Source organism: Lepidochelys kempii, chromosome 5 (assembly GCF_965140265.1).
Source record: "Lepidochelys kempii isolate rLepKem1 chromosome 5, rLepKem1.hap2, whole genome shotgun sequence".
Taxonomy (NCBI): domain Eukaryota; kingdom Metazoa; phylum Chordata; order Testudines; family Cheloniidae; genus Lepidochelys; species Lepidochelys kempii.
Window position 1 is genome coordinate 89007602 of NC_133260.1, and position 21153 is coordinate 89028754.

The 21153-nt window shown below is 42.9% G+C and overlaps 1 protein-coding gene across 4 annotated transcripts in view; it reads left to right on the top strand.

Moving 5' to 3' along the window:
* The window catches only part of CDC14B (cell division cycle 14B), an 80882-nt gene that overhangs the window by 37779 nt on the left and 21950 nt on the right, over positions 1–21153 (top strand). For 3 of the 4 annotated variants that reach the window (XM_073344942.1, XM_073344946.1, XM_073344943.1), the window contains 8 exons: positions 303–379; positions 4062–4128; positions 5394–5456; positions 8082–8169; positions 8497–8727; positions 10648–10786; positions 10948–11101; positions 11887–11987. In XM_073344942.1, coding sequence (XP_073201043.1) covers positions 303–379; positions 4062–4128; positions 5394–5456; positions 8082–8169; positions 8497–8727; positions 10648–10786; positions 10948–11101; positions 11887–11987 — 920 coding nt within the window. Of the gene's footprint in view, positions 1–302; positions 380–4061; positions 4129–5393; positions 5457–8081; positions 8170–8496; positions 8728–10647; positions 10787–10947; positions 11102–11886; positions 11988–14965; positions 15111–21153 lie in introns of all 4 variants that reach the window. The other variant, XM_073344945.1, reaches the window with a different exon arrangement.

Here is a 21153-nt window from a genome sequence, read left to right on the forward strand (position 1 = left end):
TTCGCTGGGATCTGAAACTCAACACAAATCCTGATGTCTATACGTTGGATGCTATGATTCATAATCTAACATTAATATTGGCCAGTATGTTATACAGTATATGCTTTGCTTCTGTCTACCACATAATTGTTTGCTTATATTCTTTTGTTCTTGATGCCGTGCTTATAGGAAAAAGACATTATCAAGCATATGGTATTTTTTATGGTATTTAGTTTAATATTTTACAATAAACATTGAACATTATTAATGGGTAGCTTAAAGTTACCATTAAAAATTATTTTCTTTCCTTCTTCCAAAAATAGATAGTATACTTAAGAGAATCACCCGAAGATGTGTACAGGCTCTTATTGGCTGGAAACGTATCTTATCTTCCTTTCAGGTAATTATAAAAATGTTAGAACTCTGTGTGTCATGATCTCTGAATGGTGTTCAGAGGCACTGAGTTGGGGACCCTTGCCTATGACTGTTGCACATCTCAACACATTTGGCAGTTTCTGATGAAAACAAGGTCAGATAGTGGAGTGATATTGCAGGTCAGTACTGAGGTGTGCTGGCAAACCTACAGTATATGAGGAAGCTTACATAACTATTTACTTTCATTAGCTTTTTTCCCCTTTGAATTCACACTAAAAAGGGGGATTGGAACAGTTAATGATAATGAATTCTAAATTAATACCATTAATTGCCCAGTCTGAATTCTCTTAACCTCGTACTAAAATATCTATTTATATAAATATTTTGTGGTGACTGCAATAATTTTGACATATCTTTTCTGTCACTTGCTGAACACACTCCCCAAAAATAGATGCCTGATTATTTAGTACTTCTTTGTGTAAAATGAAATTTTTACCAATGAAGAAACATCTAAAAATAAATAAATAAAAATAAAAAGGTTGCTTCCTAGTTGCTTCACCTCTGAGGGGATATAATTTTAGGTATCCCAGACTACGGACTTCTTATTGCCATTCTGTTTTTATCCAGTAGATAAACAAGTTTGATAGTTCCTGATCATGAACAATTTTGTAAAGTTCTCCCAAGAACTAAAACAATAAGGCTTTCAAAAGTTAGATAAAACTATCTAACAATCAAACAGGCTTTCATAAAATGCAGGAAGTTAAAGGGAGAACCAAAAAACTCCAGTTTACTATCTTGATGTTTAGATTTATAGTGTGATCCGTTCACTCCTGACTCTAAAAGCAAGTGAGCATTTCTTATCAGAGCAACTGTCTCACGTTTTTCTCCCTTTTTTGGGAGCAGCAAGGTTTTCTGTAATGTCTTGGTTTTCTGGTATGCTCCCTTTCCCTTATCAAAAGTAGTACAGCTTTGGGAGCTGTTTTTGCCTGTTTTCAGAGTTCCTTTAAATGGCAGTAATAGGACTCTTCTTGAGGCGTAGCTCTCTACCAAGCTTTTATCTCTCTCCTCCCCACTCTTTTTAACTGTGATTTTTACCCTCCCAGCAGATCATGCATCCATTTCTGGGAGTAACTTTTTGGAGTACATAGAGTAAATTCAGTGTGTTTATGAAAGTTGTTAGATAGACTTGGTGACATTGCATAGTGACATTACTTATCCATAAAATATGGAACAATGCAAGGTTCTCCAAGCTATGTCAATGTGCTCTGGGATTGAGAGGCGTTCAGCCTTCATATCTATTGAATCCTCCATGCCTCAGAGGTTGTCAAGAAGAGTGGTGATGTCAGTTGTGATTAGTATTGCAGAGAAACTTGTAGAAGAGGCCACCTAATCCCCTATCTTTTATTTTTTTTTGGTCTCGTCCTCTAGTCACCTAAGATAGGTTTTACTATAGTTACTTAGTGCTACAGATACATATGGTGACTTAAAGCCCTCTAGAAAGACCAGGTCCTTTGTCTGAGGTGCTTGCAATCTAAATTGGATGACAGTGGAAAAATAACAGACTGTGCTGGGGATGAGCGCATAGAAAAGAAGCTATTGCAGTAGACAAATGGTAATGTATTATTTTTCAAGAGAAGGTGATCATGTTTGTTTTTAGAATTTATTTTAATACGATTTTTTTTAATCTCTCTATTTTAATACCTTATTTAGAACATCTGAAAAGTGTTTAGTGATGGGAAAACGATTTAATTCACACCACTGACTTTTATTGTTTATTTATATTGCAGTAGTACCTAGAGGCCTTAATTGTGGTCCCATGGTGCTACATACACACATGTGTATGCCTCAAAGAGCTTATAACCTAAGATGCAAAGGGATTTGGAGGAGTGTGAGGTTGTTTATCGTGCAAGAGGGGACCTTCCACAAGGGTAAAGGTGGTATGACAATAAGCATAACATGAGGGGGAATGAGAGGAGCTGAGTTCTGGCAGCAGCATAGCTGTGTATAGCCTTTGGAATGAAGAGTGAAATCCAGGCCCCATTAAAGTAAATGACAAAACTCCCACTGAACTCTGTGGGACCAGGATTTTGCCCATGGTGTTCAAGCCTGATGCAACTAGAAGGAGGAAGCCACTGAAGAGAATTGTGAGTTGAGATGGTGCTTTAGGGTCCTGTTCTTTTTAGATTGTCCATACTGACTGTTCATTAGCCAGTGAGAGAGGAATTGCCTGTTGCAATCGGATAATAGTTACTTGTGGTCTTTCCTAATAGAGGAATTTATATTAAAGTCTTAGAGAAATTCTCTGTATCCTATTGTCAGTTTCCTGAATGAGTTCCTTTTCTTTCTATTACTTCCATTTCCCCTTCTTCCCCCCTTCACACTAACTCATTAGAGGAGCGGGGAGTGCAGAGAGAGTAAGTGCAGCCAGATCTCTGAAATTCTCACTTTTGTCATTTTTAGTCAGAACATTATAACAAAGTGTCTCTTTTACACATTTAAAAAAACCCTAAACCAGACACTACTTCACTCTAATGCCTCAAACAGCACAGTTGCTGGTGAGAGTAGTAGGTAATAAATCTGTAGCAACAATGAGGGATAGACATGACCATAGAGAGTGGTAAGGTGAAGAGAGACTTTAAATCAGTGACACTCCAAATATGAAATCCCATAGTGCAACATGAAGTGGACAATTTAAAGTGCTTCTTTCCATGCGCTGGCAGAAATGGAGGAGAGAGGGGAGGAAGTGTTGCTTGCCACTATAAATTGCCATTGACAATACCATCACTGGCTTTCTCAAATATTTGAAACCCAACAGTTATTCCACTAAAATATATAATCCTGAAATTCAGAGACTTTTTTTAAAAATATAATAGGAAATAGGGTTTTCCTACCTTAGATCAGTTCTAAGTTCATGGTTTCATCAGTTTCATTGAGTCATTTCTTTGTCAATAACTGACATAGTACCAAGAACATTCTATTTCTACCTCAAGATGATTTAAGAAGAATGGCAGGGAAAAAAGCTATAATGAAAATCAGACTGTTGTTATTTTTAAGCATAGTCCAGCTAAATATTTTGAAGCTGTAAGTTTAGGAAAATTCACTTTAAATATTACTATAGCTATTTCTTTAATCTTTGTTTAGAAAAATTAAACTGCCATATATATTTAATACTTAAATAGGGAATGTTGGTGTTAGAAGTAATTTGAGTCTTGTCCATCCACATATGCATTGTTTTGGTCAGATTCCAAAAATCTCACAGTACACAAGGAATCGCAGTATACAAACTATTTTCTAAAAAATATTTATTTTCAAACAAGATAAACATCTTTCAGGAAGTGGTGTTGTCCAAATTCACTAAACTGACGAAGTCTTTGACGAAGTCCAACAAAAACTGAAAGTGGCAGCAGTTCTGTTGAAAAAAGGTGGCTGAAATAAACTTAATGTTGGATTGTATATGTGTTTTAACATAAGATACCAGTAAGGCAATCAAAAATCAATTAAAACTTAAATTAATAACTTCAAGATTGGAAAACAGTAGAGTATTTTAAAATAACTAATAATCAAATCTTTTTACTGCTGGCTCTTGAGAAATAACATTTTAATTCATTTAGTTTTGGATCTGCATGAGGGAACTCAGGCAGTTTTGCTTATGAAACTAGAAATGCTGTCAGCTGTCAAAACTGATTTCACATGTTTGTGTGTTACAGGGATGCTTCATTTGGTACTTGCAGTTTTCATCTAACATTGCTTGACTGCTTTCATGCAATAAATAAGGTAAGTAAAATTATAATTTTTAGTGATATGTTTGTCAGCTAATTATAATACAACCAAGATTAGCTCATGAAACTAAGGACCTAATTATTCGACCTTCACCATAGCAATGTGTCTGATTCTGCCTAGTCTATACAACTTGTATAGTAATTGAGCTCCTGTGACTGCTATCTGGGGAATCCAATGAACATGTATAGGTGCGGTCTGGCACCCTAATATAGAGCAAGTTCTTCCCTTGATGGGAGTTATCTAGAGAAAATCTTAGCAGGAGCCATAGAGTCAGATGGGCAAAACTGTTCAGGCCAGTCAGTTTACCTCTAACATCTTGATATTAATGTGAAAATTGGTAAGTTGTTGGACCAAACAGCCCTCCATGACTGGTCTTCCAAACAGTCAGCATGGTAAATATTATAAAGGGATTGTGTGTAACTTAATGATGACTGTAGGAGGGAGCCTGCATAACTCCGTGGCCTTATTGTTTCAACATTTGTTTCTGAACTTGAAAGAGAAAATACCTGAATCCGATAACTGGTTGCCAGGCTCCTTCATTTCTTCTGCACCACTGATTTAATCATCCAAGGGTTTATTGCAACTCTGAGTATATCCACACTTGGGGGAGAGGGGCAGGCAGAAGTAGGAGTTGTGGCAGCGATCCTCAGAAACCTGGTCAGCTGACTCAGGCGCGTGCTATAGGGTTAAAAATAGCAGTATAGCTATTCCCTCTCGGTTTCTGAAACTTGTCACAGGGATTTGATTTAGGGCCCAAGATGCAGCCCCAGCAGGAATGTCTGCACTACTATTTTTAGTTCATAGAACAAGCCTAGTAAACCTGAATTAGTTGACTGGGGTTCTGAGACTTGTTGCCATGAATGATTCTATGGCCTGGTTCTCATTTTATTTTTAAGTGAAATCAGAAAAGAGTGGGCTTGCTTATTTATCGTTAATTGTATTGAAGTATATGTAACATGGACACAGGAATGGAGGGGTTTGCTTTGGACCAAGACTGAATGCTAAATATTTTCCACAACTCCAGCATTTTCACAAGTGTTAAAATGTTTATGAATTCAGTTGAGTTCAGTCCAATTAGTGGAGTTAATATAATGAGGAAATGTTACTCAGGCACAGTGGTGAAAAACAGATCATCGAATCATAGGACTGGAAGGGACTGCGAGAATCCACTGTAAGGGGTATGCAGAAATTTAAAATGGTGATGCATTTTGTGTTTTGATGAAGGTTCTTTTTGTTAAAAGTTATATTGTGGATTTTAGGCTTTGCGATATGGCTTCCTGGATTTCAGTGCTTTTGATGTAGATGAATATGAGCATTATGAGGTAAGTGTGTGGCCTGGGGATAAACACTGAACTGTGACTTAGAAAACCTGGGGTCTGTTCCTGTCCTGCTGGTTTACCTGGGGCAAGTTATTTCCCCTCTCTGTGCCTCAGTTTCCCCATCTTTAAAATAGGAATAATGATATTGACGTTCTTTGAGATGCTAAAGTGTGTTGAGATCTATTGATGATAATTGATCTTGGGAATTTCAAACCCATGAAATTCACCTGAATTTATGGGAAATTCCTTGTGTGTAACTGTACAGCTAAACAGTCTACAACACTTGGATAAATATACTCTCTTAAAGGCAAAGAAGCATGGCATTGTTAGGGGCTTATTCCTTCACCCGCTCACTTCCCTGGTCCTTCGGGTATTGTTGTTCTCTGTTCATGCGAGAAATCCAAAGGTGCAAACAATTCAGTGTTTACTGGGGTGAACTTCCAGCAAGCAGTGATTCCAGTTTCCTTCCTTAGTGTCCCCCTTCCCAGCTCTGACACCACAGAACCTTACCCGTGTCCCTGTTCCCATTCCCCTCCTTTAGCAAAACATGATTCCTATTTCCCCACCCCCATTCCCCCCTCTTCCTTCCTGATTGACTGCTGACTATATAGTAAAACTTGACTTCTGCTTAGCTATACCTTAACCAATCACTTTACTGAAATTTAACTAACCAATCCTAACATATTGTAACATGACTATTTAATCAATTATATCCCACCACCTTAATTAGTTTACACCCAGCAAAATTAATTATACAGCAGACAGAAACAATCACAGAACCAGACAGATTATACAAACAATAGGGAAATGGGGACTACAGTGATAGACCAACAAAGAAATGAGGATTTCACATCCTAGCTATTGATAAGTGAGTTCTTGCCAGACAGGATGCTATTAAACTTTGGCCTGGGCTACACTGGAAGGGCGTTGAACTAATATATGCAACTTAGTAGTAGAAGTATCTTAGTTCAACTTACCTGGCCGTCTTCACGGTGGCAAGTTGACCGCGACGACTCCCCCGTCGACTCTGCTTACTCCTCCTGCCAAGGTGGAGTACAGGCGTTGATTCGGGGATCGATTTTATCGCGTCTAGACGAGACGCAATGAATCGATCCCCGATGGATCGATCACTACCCACCGATCAGGCAGGTAGTGAAGACGTACCCTAAGTTTCCTTTTACATCTTCTAGGCACTTCCCTTTTTCTGGAGGTGATAGGTATTATCAGGACAGGATTGTATTCCTAACAGCCCAATAGCACCTTATTTCAGTGTGACTAGTTTGGAATGTGAGGATGTGACTGTTTGCTTCCCAGCTTACGGCTGCCTCTGCTGCTTAGCCAAAGGCCTTAGCCTAAGAACAGAGCCTCAGACTGTCACAGTAAGAGAAGGCCCTTACACCAGCAGACAGTGATTTTGATTCTTTCTTTTATACCTCTATAACTAGCTAAGTGATAAGAATACACCTAAATTCTTAGAGTATAGGCCTTTACAGACAGGCCTGAATATCTATATTCTAACAGGCATTTATACAGAAAACTCAGGACTTGTTAGAGTTGCATGAAGTAATTACTAATAAAGTAGATAAAGGTGAAATGGGACAATTTACAAAAGCTTTAAAAAAAAATCCAAGTATGGCTCTATTTGTGGGGAGACTTAATTGCATCACTTGAAGTTTGTTTTAGAAAGAAAAATACTGGAGGGATTGAGAGCATTTAACATTTTATTGGTGATGCAAAGGGCAGACTGGAAATGTGCTTACACCGACAGGTCTTGTGTTTGGCTTTGTACTTTTGAAGCAAATATAGAAGGGGTGGACAAACTTTTTGACCCGAGGGCCACATCTGGGTATGGAAAATGTATGGTGGGCCATGAATGCTCACAAAATTGGGGTTGGGGTGCAGGAGGGAGTGAGGGCTCTGGGGTGGGGCCAGAAGTGAGGGGTTCAGAGTGTGGGAGGGCGCTCAGGGCAGGGGTGTGTGTGGGGGAGGTGAGGGCTCCAGCTGGGAGCGCAGGCTCTGGGGTGTGGCTGGGGCTGGGGTGCAGGAGGGTGCTCTGGGCTGGGATTTGGAGGGTGGGAAATGGATTAGGGCTGGGGGTTGGGGCATGGAGGGGATCAAGGGTCCAGGATTGGGGCTGCGCTTACCTCATGCAGCCACTGGAAGCAGCGGCATGTCCTCCCTCCGGGTCCTACGTGGGGGCGCGGCCAGGCGGCTCTGCACACTGCCCCGTCAACAGGTGCCGCCCCCGCAGCTCCCATTGCCTGCAGTTCCCAGCCAATGGGAGTTGCAGGGGCAGCGCTTGGGGCGGGGGCAGTGCGCGGAGGCCCCTGTCTGCCCCTAGACATAGGCGCTGGAGAGGGGGTATGCTGCTGCTTCCGTGACTGCAGCAGGCATGTGTGGAGCGGCCACCAACCTGCTCTCCGGCTGGAACGCGGGAGAGGGGCAAGCTCCAGACCCCATTCCCCAGTGGGAACTCGAGGGCTGGATTAAATCAGCTGGCCAGCTGGATGTGGCCTGCACGCCGTAGTTTGCTGTGAAATAGAGGGATAATGGTAAATCATGCAGTTTGCCCTGAAATTATTCCTGAAATATAGAGACAATGGTAAATCATGAATTTTTTCTTGACAGAAAGCAGAAAATGGGGATTTTAACTGGATAATACCAAACAAATTCGTTGCCTTCAGTGGACCTCATTCAAAAAGTAAAACTGAAAACGGTATGCTTTGGGGACACAAACCCCTATGCTACTACTATGTATTTGATCGATTGTTATGAGTAACAGCAACTTTATCATTTTTAAAAATTTGTTCCTCCGATGGTATGTTTTTCTTAGCTTTTTTGGGGGTAGGGTGGGGGAACGCTTGGCGATGATAAAGCCCAAGACTTTCTTTAGCTGTATTTGAATTAGACTGTTTCAAAATTAACTGACTGAAAATGGAATTTTTCTATTGGACATAACTTTAATAATAAGGTATTTTACATGTTTGTTTTTTTCATTTGGATGTGCAGTTTTCATGACTAGTTCCTTTGTTTCTGCCTGCAGGTTATCCCCACCATGCTCCTGAGGCCTATTTCCCATATTTCAGAAGACACAAGGTTACTACCATAATACGTCTTAACAAAAAAATGTATGATGCCAAACGATTTTCAGATGCTGGTTTTGAGCATTATGACCTCTTCTTTGCTGATGGAAGCATACCTAGTGATACTATAGTCAAAACATTCCTAAATATTTGTGAAAATGCTGAAGGTGTTATAGCAGTTCATTGCAAAGGTATGTTACATGCACAGTTCATATTACAAGGTGGAGATGAGAGTAGATAGCAAAGCCTATAGTTAGTTAAATTTACCTGATACTTTGCATTATAAGCCCTTATTTCCAATTGATTATAAGTTAGCCAAACTGTAACCATTTTGGCTGATATTTTCCATGCTTGTTCTGTGCTTCAGCTGATATTTTTGGTTTATTTGTTTTGGCAAATCTTTTCAGCTGCTTATGAGATTTGCAAGCCTATTTTTCCCTAGTGTCAATGTTAACACTTCTTTTTCCAATCATCTCCGTGCTTTTCAGCAGAAACTATAAATTTGGTACGGTGTTAGTCCTAAGCGCCATGGAGATAGCTGCTTTTATTTTCTTTAGTAACTAGTCAAATCTGGCTAAATTATAAGCCTTTTAAAATAATCATTTGAACAGATTTAATAAAGCTTTTTAGAGGTTTGCTGACAAAATACCTGAACGTTCTCTAGCTCTACAGAGCTCCTACATAACTGCACTGACCATGTCCCCAAGCTCTATTCAGCCTTTCACAAGGTAGACATAGATGCCCAGATGAGACACAAGCACAGCAGAAATCCCTCCTGCCTTCTTTGTCCACGGAAAGGTGTGCTGGTCTGGGAGCCAGGAGGAGACCTTCTGTTGGCTGGAGGTGATAATTTTGTGTATGTCACACAGTGTTCATTATTGAGCAAGGCTTACATCCAACCTTACATTAGGAGCACATTCAAAGCACACACATCTAGGCTTGGAAGACTTAAATTTGTGTTGGTAAATGTTGGTTAACATTGTTTTTCTTATACTCACTCAAACCATTGAAAAAATATTTCCATCAATGATGATAGAAATTTACAGATGGGCAAAGAAAGAAAAATGCTGCTTGAGAGCTTTAGAATTTGATTTAAGGATATTGACAATGTTTTGACATGATATTAACAATTGACGTTCTGGCAGTTATAAAGCTTTAACTTTTTGAATCTCAATATATACTGTCATTGAATAATTGTCTGACCTCCTCCCCTATGACTTTGCAGAACTGTAAACATTTAAATTGATAAAAATTGAAAAAAATGATTAAGCATTGATTTCATCCATCAAAATTATGAAAAATAAAAATCTAATTCCTTCAAGCCTGTTTATATCAGTGCTGCATGGTTTGCCTTGTCTGTCTATTCGCTTTTAGGTAGAGTTGAAGATATTGCTGCTGTTCAGTAAATTCCTAAATAGTTTGAGACTTGATCACCAAACAGTCTGTGACCCCAGGCAGCAGTTGTGATCAGTCCAGACACTTAAGCTGGAGCCAGTTTCTCTTCCTTCACACACTTCTCTCTCCTCTTCCCTGGCAAGTTAAATTGGGAGAGGACTGTTGACAGGGACTTGGATTTGTTTATCCTTAGGGCATATCGCAAAGCCTGTCTTTTTTCCCCCCATAGATCTTGATAAGGGGATGCGTTGGTAGTTATCTTACTTTAAGGCAATTTTTGAGTTCATATTCTCTTAGTTGAGCATTGAATATTATGTTCATATGCAAATTTTTATTAGTATATTAAAGTATTTTATGATACATAGTGCTATAGACAACTGTCTTTATAATTTGTTCCTGTACATAAAAAGCAGCTGACTTTGAAAGGCTTGATTTCAAAAGCATATTTGTGATTTACTGGAAAGTCACTTTCTAAACCTAAAATTGTAATACTTTTATTCAAACAATAAGTTACATTACAAATATTGGACATAATTTTTGAAAACACTGCTCCCTATGTAAGTTTGGCCAGTGATAGATTTAGTAAGATGGGCAATTAAATATTTGTCAATCATAGAAGCAGCAATACAAGTGATTTAGTTTTAGTTCTTAAGATTTTAGTTAAAACTAAACTCTATGTAAAAATGTGTATAAAAAGAATCTTGTATCTTACACAGCTGGTCTTGGCCGAACTGGTACACTTATAGCCTGTTATATTATGAAGCATTACAGGATGACAGCTGCTGAAACCATTGCCTGGATTAGAATAAATAGACCCGGCTCAGTAATTGGACCACAGCAGCACTTCCTTGTAGAGTAAGTAGACTGTTACTGCGTTAGAATCAATAATTTGGAAAACTAATTAAAAACTGTATTTTAATAGAAAAATTAGAAATTAGTTCCTTTAAAAACAAAGCAAGCAACACTGCTAATTTCTGGAAAGTTATAACCTGGTTATCTTTTCCATTCCATAATAGGAAACAGACAGAACTTTGGACAGAAGGAGATATTTTCCGTGCAAAGTTAAAGGGAAATCGCAAAATTGCTGTTACAAAAATCCTCACAGGAGTAGATGATATTTCAATTAATGATGCAAAAAACCGGAGAGCCAACAGAAAAGACACTGAACTGGTAAACATCCTAATGTTCTGCTGTTGTAAATGTTTTAACTGCTGTTGAGGACCACTGAGGACATGGACAAAGCTATGAGTACAATAAAGCTCAAGATGTCAGATTCTTTTTGTATGTTTTGCTATGTTCCTTTTCATACTAAAAGATTTGGGGACAAAAAGGTATGGACAGCAAGTGTGAAAGATGGAAGTGCATGCTGCAGTTGAAATAGGAGCATATTGTTATATATTAGACTTTTTCATTCACTAGGTAAATATTAGAACAGACACAAATCAAGGTTTTGAAGTTCACAAGCAGAAGTATCCTTGTTCTATTTCAAATATGCTTTTTTTTTTTTTTTTTTTAGTGTTGAAATGCCTTTTCCTACCATGACAACTGGCTTCTAGAACACTGTCTGATACCTTTGTTTAGCCACTGGCATCCAGTGTAAAAGGAGATGATGTGGTCTTTAAAAGCCAAGTATAGGAAAAGAGAGAGACGTGAATTCCAAGAAAGAATAGAAACCAAGATAATGCTATATCTAAATAGCACTGTTGAAAATACTTCCAATATTTCAAAGTCAGGTGGTATATTGATTGAATAGCTCATGAGTTAATGCTTTGCACATTTAAATGCAGTAACTATGAGTTAGGGAAGATATAATTGTATTTATACAAGTAAATGTGCTTTAATTTACATCTGCAGATTTTGTTCTTGAAGAAGTTTGTGTGCATTATAATTTTTAAAATAAAACTGCGATATTAATGGGTAAAACTTAAAGTCTTATAATTTGTTTACTTATCCAGTACAGTGATGAAGATGATGCAAACTGTGTAACACAAGGTGATAAGCTTCGTGCCCTGAAAAGTAAAAGGCAGGCAAAGGCTGCAACCACAGTTCCACTAACGTAAGTCAACTTTTTGTGTGTATAAATACCAAAAGAGAGAGGGGGAACTGTCTTCCATTTTGCCCATTCTGAAGGTTCATTGGAAAGGCTGTGCTCACATTGATTAAAGGAAGTATGAATTCACTAATTCACTGTAGGTTTAGTGACTGGTTGCTTTTGGTTTTTGTTTTGTTTTGATTTTTTGGCTAAACAATGGTATTCAACTTTTCTCGTTCTCTTATCTGTTTCCTCTGTCACCAGAATGACCCACTGCCAGTATATGCTACATGTGTCTACTAGCCTTGTTGTGTGTCTGCATGTTCTTGACAGCACAGTCTGTTAGAACACAAACACTTCCTTGAACTCAGTATCATGATATTTAAAAAAATTAGAGGTCATTCTCTATAAGGTGTAGTGTTCAAATGACTCAATTTGTGTAGTTAATTTATTAAAATAAGTATAAAATAAATATTAGAAGATTAAACTATTTCTCTTTTAAATGTTTTTTACTTTTAACTTCTATTGATTTCATCTTTCTGGGGGAAGATTCTTCCCTAGATGCTGCTAGTTTTATAAGAACTGCTGGTATTTTCCTGTGGGCAGTTCTGCCTAGCCAAGGAGTAGTCAAACTTCAAGAGAATTCTCACTGGATAAATTCAAAAGGGAATGTGCGTACCTATGATGATCCCAAGACACTGATTACAGGAAGAGGGCATTGCCCACGGGCTACTTATTAGTTGTCTCTGGTAGACAATGCAACATCAGCTGCAAAGGAAGTGACATATCTACCTTTGACCTTATCATCTGTTGCTGACAGTTGCAGGATAGATAGTTCTCCTGGTGCCTTCACATCTAGTAAGAGAGAAATACAAGAGCCTCTGCAGCAGCAGGGGAACTCTCTGCTCCTTTATCAAAACTAGAGAGACAATGGCCAGGACAGTTACTATCTACTTCATCATTACTGGTAGATTTCACAGCCACCATGCCTCCTGAGCCCAAGAATAAAGGAAACTTAGTCTCTACCCTGGTTGTCTTTGCACCTACGAGCTACATTGAGACCCATAGCCAGCTGCTTTTTTTTTTTTTTTTGTCTTAGCCGTCCTTTCTTCTGTTTCATATCACCGTGCTGTGGCTGGACTGACAGAAAAATGGTATGAGTTCTACAGAAGACAAACAACATTGTGATCCTTTCTGAATCAGGAAAGCAGGGAGCCAAATAGCAGTAAAAAATATACGCTAATCTAACAGTAAAGGAATACATCTTTAAAACACCCAAACTTGTCTGTCTTATCCATGTCCTAAGTGTATTTTCCATTACATTACCATAGGCAGCTAATTCTGTATATCAAATAAATATTGCTTTGCTGCCTAGATACGATGGTGTTAAGTACCTTTTATAAATGCATAAAAATATAAATATTTTAACTTAAGTGTAAATAAAGGATTTTATACAACAAAAATACATCTTTAGCTAACTATAGAATATGTTGTGAATAAAGAAGAAAATACAAACTACAAAATCTTGCAAAATTAGGTCTAGAACCAGAGTCACCTGACATAGTTAACTTAAACACAGCCTGTGCCTACCTCCTTCACACTCCAGTTGCAAGAAGACCACTTTTCTAAAGTCAAATAACATAATAAATAAGCATTATCCCTCTCTCACATAACAAACTGCATCTGCAGAATCACTATTGGAATGAGTATTCATTGTATGATACCGAACACGTTCATAACCATCATATTGATTCATTAAATGTTTTTTTTTTCTTTGCTGGTTTATAGGCTTTCTATCAAAATAAGCTTGTATAAAGAAATTTTTCATAACATACTAGGTTGCCTTTCCATAAGCTTAACATAAATGAGCTAAAGCTAATAGTATCCTTATGTACTGTGCTTTGTGGTTAAAAAAAAAAATTATCTTAAATCATTTATTCTGGGGAGTTTGACTTCCCCCTTCCCAGTACCCTACATCACGTGTGGTGGCAGTACATAGTGAAATAATTTGCATCAAGAAGCTAAGTGATAATATGTAATCAATTTTGTTACTCCCGAAATAACAATACTACAAAAAATATTATCTTGCTGTCCTAATCAAGTAGGGTGTCCTTCTCAGGTTGAATAGCTATTAGACTTTTTTTAAGTTCAGATTCTCCTACACCTAATTAAGCCTCCTCATTTGAACAGCAAGGTTATTAATAGGAAGAAAGCAGAATGAGATTTGTATTTCCTTAGTGTAAGACTATCTCAGAGAACAAAACACTTTGTTTACAAAAAGGTAGAATGGGGGGGGGATTAAGAGCTAGGGCTATTATTTTCTTATTAAGGCACAAGGGATTTGTGTGTAACGCTCATTAGTTTATCAGTGTTACTTGCATAAATCCTCTGTGCCTTGATGAATGGATCCTGTGTATGTGTGTTATAGTTAGAAATATGTTGTACCTGAGGTAACGACCTACTGAATAGTAGTTGTAATTTTGAATGTAGAAAAGCAATTGACCCTCACCTTCTGGATATTTTGTATAATTGTTTGTTTGCTCTTTTAGTAGATGGTTATGGCTTTGATATTACAACAACATACAGCTGTGAAGCAGAAGTAGTGAATCTAGTGGCTCACTGAGACTGTTTAGTTTGACCAGCCTGCATTGCTAATAATGGTTGAAGAGAGGGCAACAAGTGTTTGTTGCTGTATTAAGCTATTTCAGAATTTGTTTCTCTTTAAGATAGTGCAGTAGACTTTCCTTGGAATTGAAAGCCGATGTGGGGTTATTTCCGGTTCTCAGAAAACCTAGTTTAAGTTGGTCCCAAGTAACACATGGATAAAACTTTCCATATGAAATGGTTGCATGACTGTTGTAACAGTAGAAAAGGAGAAAATGCTTGGCCCAGTTTAAAGGATCATTTGCTTTTTTTAAAACTTGTAACTGGCTAAAATGCACCAATAGCATTCCCGTTTGAATTTTTGTTCATCTTTTCCTCCCCCTCCCAACCCTTTCTAGATGGCTCCTAGCTATGCTGGTCTCTACACTGTGTAGCATTGTCATCTGGTGGATTGTTTGTGGCTCCCTTCTTCCCAGCCTGCTATTCAGTCTAGATGGTTTAAGAACATAGTAACCTCAGGACCCCCTGAGAAAGAGCCACTGTGTAAGTGTCCCATTCCATTTCTCTACAATAGTTCACTTTTTCTGTCCAATATATTTCATAACTGCATGCTTTCTTATTGGCTTTGTTGCAAGGGAAAATTTCATTGTTCTATCTTTTTCTAAGAAAAGATTCCTTGAGTGATTTAAAATAAAGTAATTGTGTGGCTGGCTTGCAATATCTCTTTGAAAGATGCAGAGCAATTACAAGTAGGACAGTTCATAGTTCTGAAGTTTTCTTCTCTGCATGCTACTCCAAATATTCTGAAATATAATTTTAAAAACAAATTACATTGTTTAAAGTGTGCTTTTTGTCCTTTGCCTATCGCATATGCATCTGGAGAGGTTTAGCTCCCATTTTAGTTTGGATTTCTGGAACTGGCTATGAAATTGCTTAGTTTCCCCACAGATGAGTTTGCCCGTGTTAACTGCTTTAATACCTGGAGTTGGGATTTTCAATTTCTGGCAATAGATCTAGTTTTGCTAATGGACTACTTTATGCGTACAACAGGAAACATAGTAAAACAGGACAAAAATCTTTTCTAAAATCTGTCTGCCATGGGTGTAGGCCTGCAGTATTTACTCCAGTCATGCATAATTACAAATTTAGCCCTTTTGTATGATTGAAAAATTCATATTTTATTGAATAGAATTTTGTAAAGATAGTCTGTCCTCTCTGTCACTCGGATTGCAGTAGCCTTTTAGGTTTCTGCAGGTTCATGCCTTGATGTTCCTTTGACTACCTCTTCTGTTAAAATGATCATACTGATGAATAGCTCTTGCCAAAGAAACCTAGTTTTCTTCTTCGAGTGATTGCTCATGTGTATTCCACAATAGGTGTGCATGCTTGCCACATGCACCAGTGCCGGAAGTTTTTCCTCAGCAGTACCCCGTAGGGGAGCACCCCTAGTGACCCCTGGAGTGGCGCCTCCATGGCACAGTATAAAGGGTGCTGCGCACTCCACCCCCCCCCCCCATTCCTTCTTGACACCAGTGAAGGTGCATCAGAACTGCTCTGCTCCAGCTTGTCTGCAGCTTTCCTCTAAAACTTTTGTTCGTTCATTGTAGTAGTACCTGTAGTTGAAGTAGTTAGATTAGTTTAGTTTAGTTTGTGCCCCGGGGTTTAAGCTGTGCAGCACTTGTAGGCAGCCGATGCCAGTGAGTGATCCGCACACGGACTGTTTATGCTGTTTGGGAGAAACCCATCTCAGCGATCGTTGGAAGATTGGCAGGTCTTTCAAGCCTCGGACCAAGAAAGAAAGGGACATTTGGCTCTGGGCTATTCTGATGGAGTCAGCGTTGACTCCAACTCCAGTGCACTGCTCCGAGTCAGCACCGGGTACCGCGGTGTCGGTGTGCGGCGATCCCTCGGTGCCGTCTACCAGTCGGCACCACTCCCTGTCTGCAGGGCACGCCAAGAGGGCTAAGAAGAGGCTTCTCCGCCACGGCACTGGATCAAGACCCGGGTAGAGGCTAGACATATGTTGGGCAATCCTCGGTCCCCATCAGCCTCCAGGCCTCCAACTGAGGTCAAGCGGAGTAGCTCGGCGCATTCGGAGCAGGCTTCCCCAGATGTCCAGATGCCCTCCATGCCGGAGGCCCTGCAAGCAGCCCGGGATGTTATGCCCCTGCCGGTACCAGGGGCACTACCACCGCTGGCTCCCTGGTCCAGAGGCAAGCCACTGCTTGGATCTCTGCAGTCGCCCCCGGCTCAGTACTGTTCACGGTCAAGGGAACGTTCCCAATGCCGTTCGCTGATCAACGAGCCTCCTGCGCGTAGTCCACGCCGGTCACCATCAACCCCTACCAGGTTGTTTGGCTGGGTTCCGACTGACAGGGGCTCCAGGCACCGCTCCGCCTCGAGGAGCGGGCCCATCGAGACCAAGACAGACAGCACCGAAGGCCCTCGTCTCTGAGGGGCTACCATAGACAGTCGCAACATGGGCATCTACGCTTTTCCGTTAGTCATCTCACTCCAGGACCCCGCCATGGCACTGCTCCTGCAGTCCCGGGCATCGATCGTCAGCGCCTCACCGTCGCGGATCCACCTGTCGGAGCCGATCACAGAGCAACTGCTACCAACAGTACCGTTCCTCCTCTTCGGAATCACAGTCTCAGGGTCGGCACCGTTCCCGACGCCACCGCTCCTCCTGGTCCAGGAATAGCGGTAGGTCATACACCAGCCCGGCCTCCCTTCGTAATCGTCAATTGATGGGACAGGCCAGTAAGGCTGAACAGCCTGCTGTGGAACCAGATTCCATGGCCGGCACTGTGGTACGAATGGGCACCGTGGCCCGCGACGCAGCCCCCATTGGGGGCTTGCTTCGTGGCCGGAGCCTCGGAACATCCATTTGCCTCCCTTTCCCAGCCTCCCAGGAAGGAGTTGGTGGGACATGCATCTTTGGTGCCGTGCCCAGAGGGCGACCAAGTGGTGGGTCCTCCGGTACCGGTGGGCGCGCAAAGTGCCGTGCCTGCCTCACCTTCCCTGATGAGGCGATTACGGCCCCTTCTCCCTCTGTCCCGCAGGAAGACTCTAAAGCCCACCAGGAACTATTGAAAAGGGTGGCATCAAGCTTCAACCTTCAGGCCATGGAGGTGGAGGAACCCTCGGACTCCCTCTTCAACATCCTATCAGCCTCGGTTCCAGGCAGGGTGGCCCTCACACTCCATGAGGGGTGGCAAAGATTTTGAATGCCTTGTGGCAAACCCCGGCCTCCCTGCCCCCATCTCTAATAGGGCTGAGTGGAAGTCCTTTGTGCCCGCTAAGAGGCATGAATACCTGTACACACACCCTGCTCCCAACTCCCTGGTGGTAGAGTCGGTCAACCACAGGGAGAGGCAGGGTCAACCAGCACCCGCTCTGAAAAATAAAGACTCAAGGAGGCTGGACTTGTTTGGGAGAAAGGTTTATTGGTCCTCGAGTTTCCAGTTAAGGGTGGCGAACCACTAGGCTCTCCTGGGTCGGTATGAATTCAATTTGTGGGATGCTCTACCCAAATTCAAGGACTTCCTCTAGGAGCATGACAGGAAGGAGTTCAAAGCTCAGGTGGAGGAGGGTACAGTGGCCGCCAGGGCAACCCTGCAGGCAGCATCGGATGCTGTGGATACAGCCGTGAGGTCCACGGCCTTCACGGTGTCCATGAGGAGGGCGTCATGGCTCCTGCTGTCTGGGCTGTCCAGTGAGGTGCAGAACTCCTTACAGGATCTACCGTTTAATGGCAGGGCCCTGTTTGCGGAACAGAGGGACGTGAAACTGCATGACCTGAAAGATTCCCACGCTATGGTTAAAGACACTGGGTCTATATGTTCCGGCTTTGGCTAGGCCTAAGTTTAAGCCCCAGCAGGCTCCCAGCCAGGCCACTCACTCTAAATATGAGCCTTCTTATAAAAAATCACAGGACTATAAGAAATGCCCGCAGAAGCAGTCCCAGTCTGCCCCCCAGCCTGGGTCCTCCAAGGGCAAATAGGCGGGAAAACAGCAGTTTTGACTGGATGCCCAGGGGCGACCTGCCGGTTCATGCCAGGGATCCACCAGCAGTAAAGCTTCCCTTCTCCAACTGGTTGTGTGCTTTTCTCCTGGAGTGGTAGCGGCTGACTTCGGACCGTTGGGTCCTCAACACAGTCTCCCTGGTCTACACCCTCCAGTTTACCTCTACCCCGCCCAACCACCCTCCGCCCCTGTTCCTTCTGCGGGACCCTTCTCACAAGGCCCTGCTAGAGCAGGAGGTGGGGCAGCTCCTTGGCTTAGGAGCGGTGGACGGGGTGCCAGCGGAGTTCAAACACGAGGGGTGCTGCTCCTGCTATTTCCTTATCCCAAAGGCCAAAGAGGGGCTCAGGCCCATCCTGTACCTGTGAGGCTTGAACCAGTACATGGTAAAGCTCAAGTTTCTCATGGTCTCTCTAGCCTCCATCATCCCCTCCCTGGATCCCAGGAACTGGTATGCCGCCCTCAATCTCCAGGACGCATACTTCCATATTCATATATTCGAGGGGCACAGGCGCTTCCTCCATTTCATGGTTGGGCAGGAGCACTACCAATTTACGGTCCTCCCCTTTGGCCTGTCCACTGCTCCCAGGATATTCACAAAGTGCATGTCTGTGGCGACGGCCTACCTCAGAAGTCGTGGGGTTCAGATCTTCCCCTATCTAGATGACTGGCTGGTCAAGGGCAGCTCCCAGTCACAGGTGTGAGATCACATGGTGCTCCTACTGTCCACATGCGCCACCCCGAGCCAGTACAGCGCATAGAATTTATTGGGGCAGTTGTGGACGCAACATTGGCCAGGGCCTCCCTTCCACTGGACAGATTCGAGTCCCTGAAAGGGCTCATCGACACAGTCACGAGGTTGCCCGTGATGACAACCAGAGCGTGTCTCCAGCTCCTAGGTCACGTTGGCGTGCACATATGTGGTTCACCACCCCAGACTCAGGATGGGGCCCCTCCAGCTCTGGTTGGCCTTGGTGTTCTCCCAGGCCAAAGACAGAATGGAGAAGGGCCTCACAGAGCTCGAGCCGGTGCTCACCTCCGTACAATGGTGGCCCTCCCGGGGAACATGCTCCATGGGGTCCTGTTCAGGGGCAGGCCCCTGTCGGTGGAGATGTGTCCAATGCATTGGACCTGCGGTGGGGAGCCCATGTGGGGGATGTTCAGACCCAAGGTCTGTGGTCCGCGCAGGACCTTGCCCTGCATATAAACGTCAAGGAGCTCAGGGTGGTCCAGCTGCCATGCGTAGCCTTCCGCTCGTACCTGGAGGGCAGAGTAGTCGGGGTTCTCACGGACAACACGGCCTTGATGTTTTACATCAACAGGCAAGGTGGGGCCCACTCTTCTGCCCGGAATCCCTCAGGCTGTGGGACATCTGAATAGCTCACGACATTTGCCTACCACCTACCGGGCACCCAGAACTTGCGGGCGGATTGCCTGAGCCAAGACTCCTCTCCGCATGAGTGGTCTCTACACCCAGAGGTGGTGCATGGACTTTTCCAAGAGTGGGGAACTCCCCAGGTGGACCTGTTCGTGACCCGGCAGATGCACAGGGGCTCCGGTTCTACTCCTGGGCAGGGCTGGGAGTGGGCGCTATCTCCGATGCCTTCCTCCTATCCTGGTCCAGCTTCTCTATGCCTTCCCCCCCGATCCTACTGATCGGCAAGGTCCTGGAAAAGGTAAAGACGGACAGGGCCCAGGTCTTCCTGATTGCCCCAGCGTGGCCCAGGCAACATTGGTACGGAACCCCCATGAGCCTGGCGGTTGCCCCACTGTGGCCATTGCTGTCCCGCCCAGACCTGTTCTCCCAGGGCCAGGGCCGCCTTCTCCACCCCAACTTAGCGGCATTCCACCTCACGGCTTGGCTGCTCAATGGTTAGGCTGGGAGGAAAGGATGTGCTCGGAAGGGGTTTACCACGTCGTCTTGGAAAGCAGGTGACCTTCCACGCATTGAGCCTACTTGGCAAAGTGGTCTCGGTTTTCCCGATGGGTGGCTGAGCTTGGCGTTTCCCCTGTGGCTGCCCCGATCCAGCTCATTTTGGACTACCTTCTTCACCTTAGAGCCCAGGGCCTGGCACCCTCCTCCGTCAAGGTGCACTTGGCCATATCGGTCTTCCACCCACTAGTGCAGGGGCACATGGTATTCTCCCATGCTATGACTGGCCGATTCCTTAAGGGATTGGATCGTCTCTTGCCGTATGTTAGGTCCCCAGTCCCGCAGTGGGACCTGAACTTGGTGCTGGCCCGGTTGATGGGTCCCCCCTTTGAGCCGTTAGCTACATGCTCCTGGTCGCACATCTTGTGGAAGGTAGCCTTCCTGGTGGCAATCATGTCTGCTAGACGGGTCTCGGAATTCATGGCCCTGATCTCCGAGCCCCCGTATACGATGTTCCATAAAGATAAGGTCCAGCTCTGTCCACATCTTTCATTCCTCCCAAAGGTGGTCTCTGCCTCCCACGTGGGTCAGGACATTTTTCCTGCCAGTCCTCTGCCCCAAGCCTCATGCATCCAGAGAGGAGCGCCGACCCCACATGCTGGATGTGGAATGGGCTCTGGCCTTTTA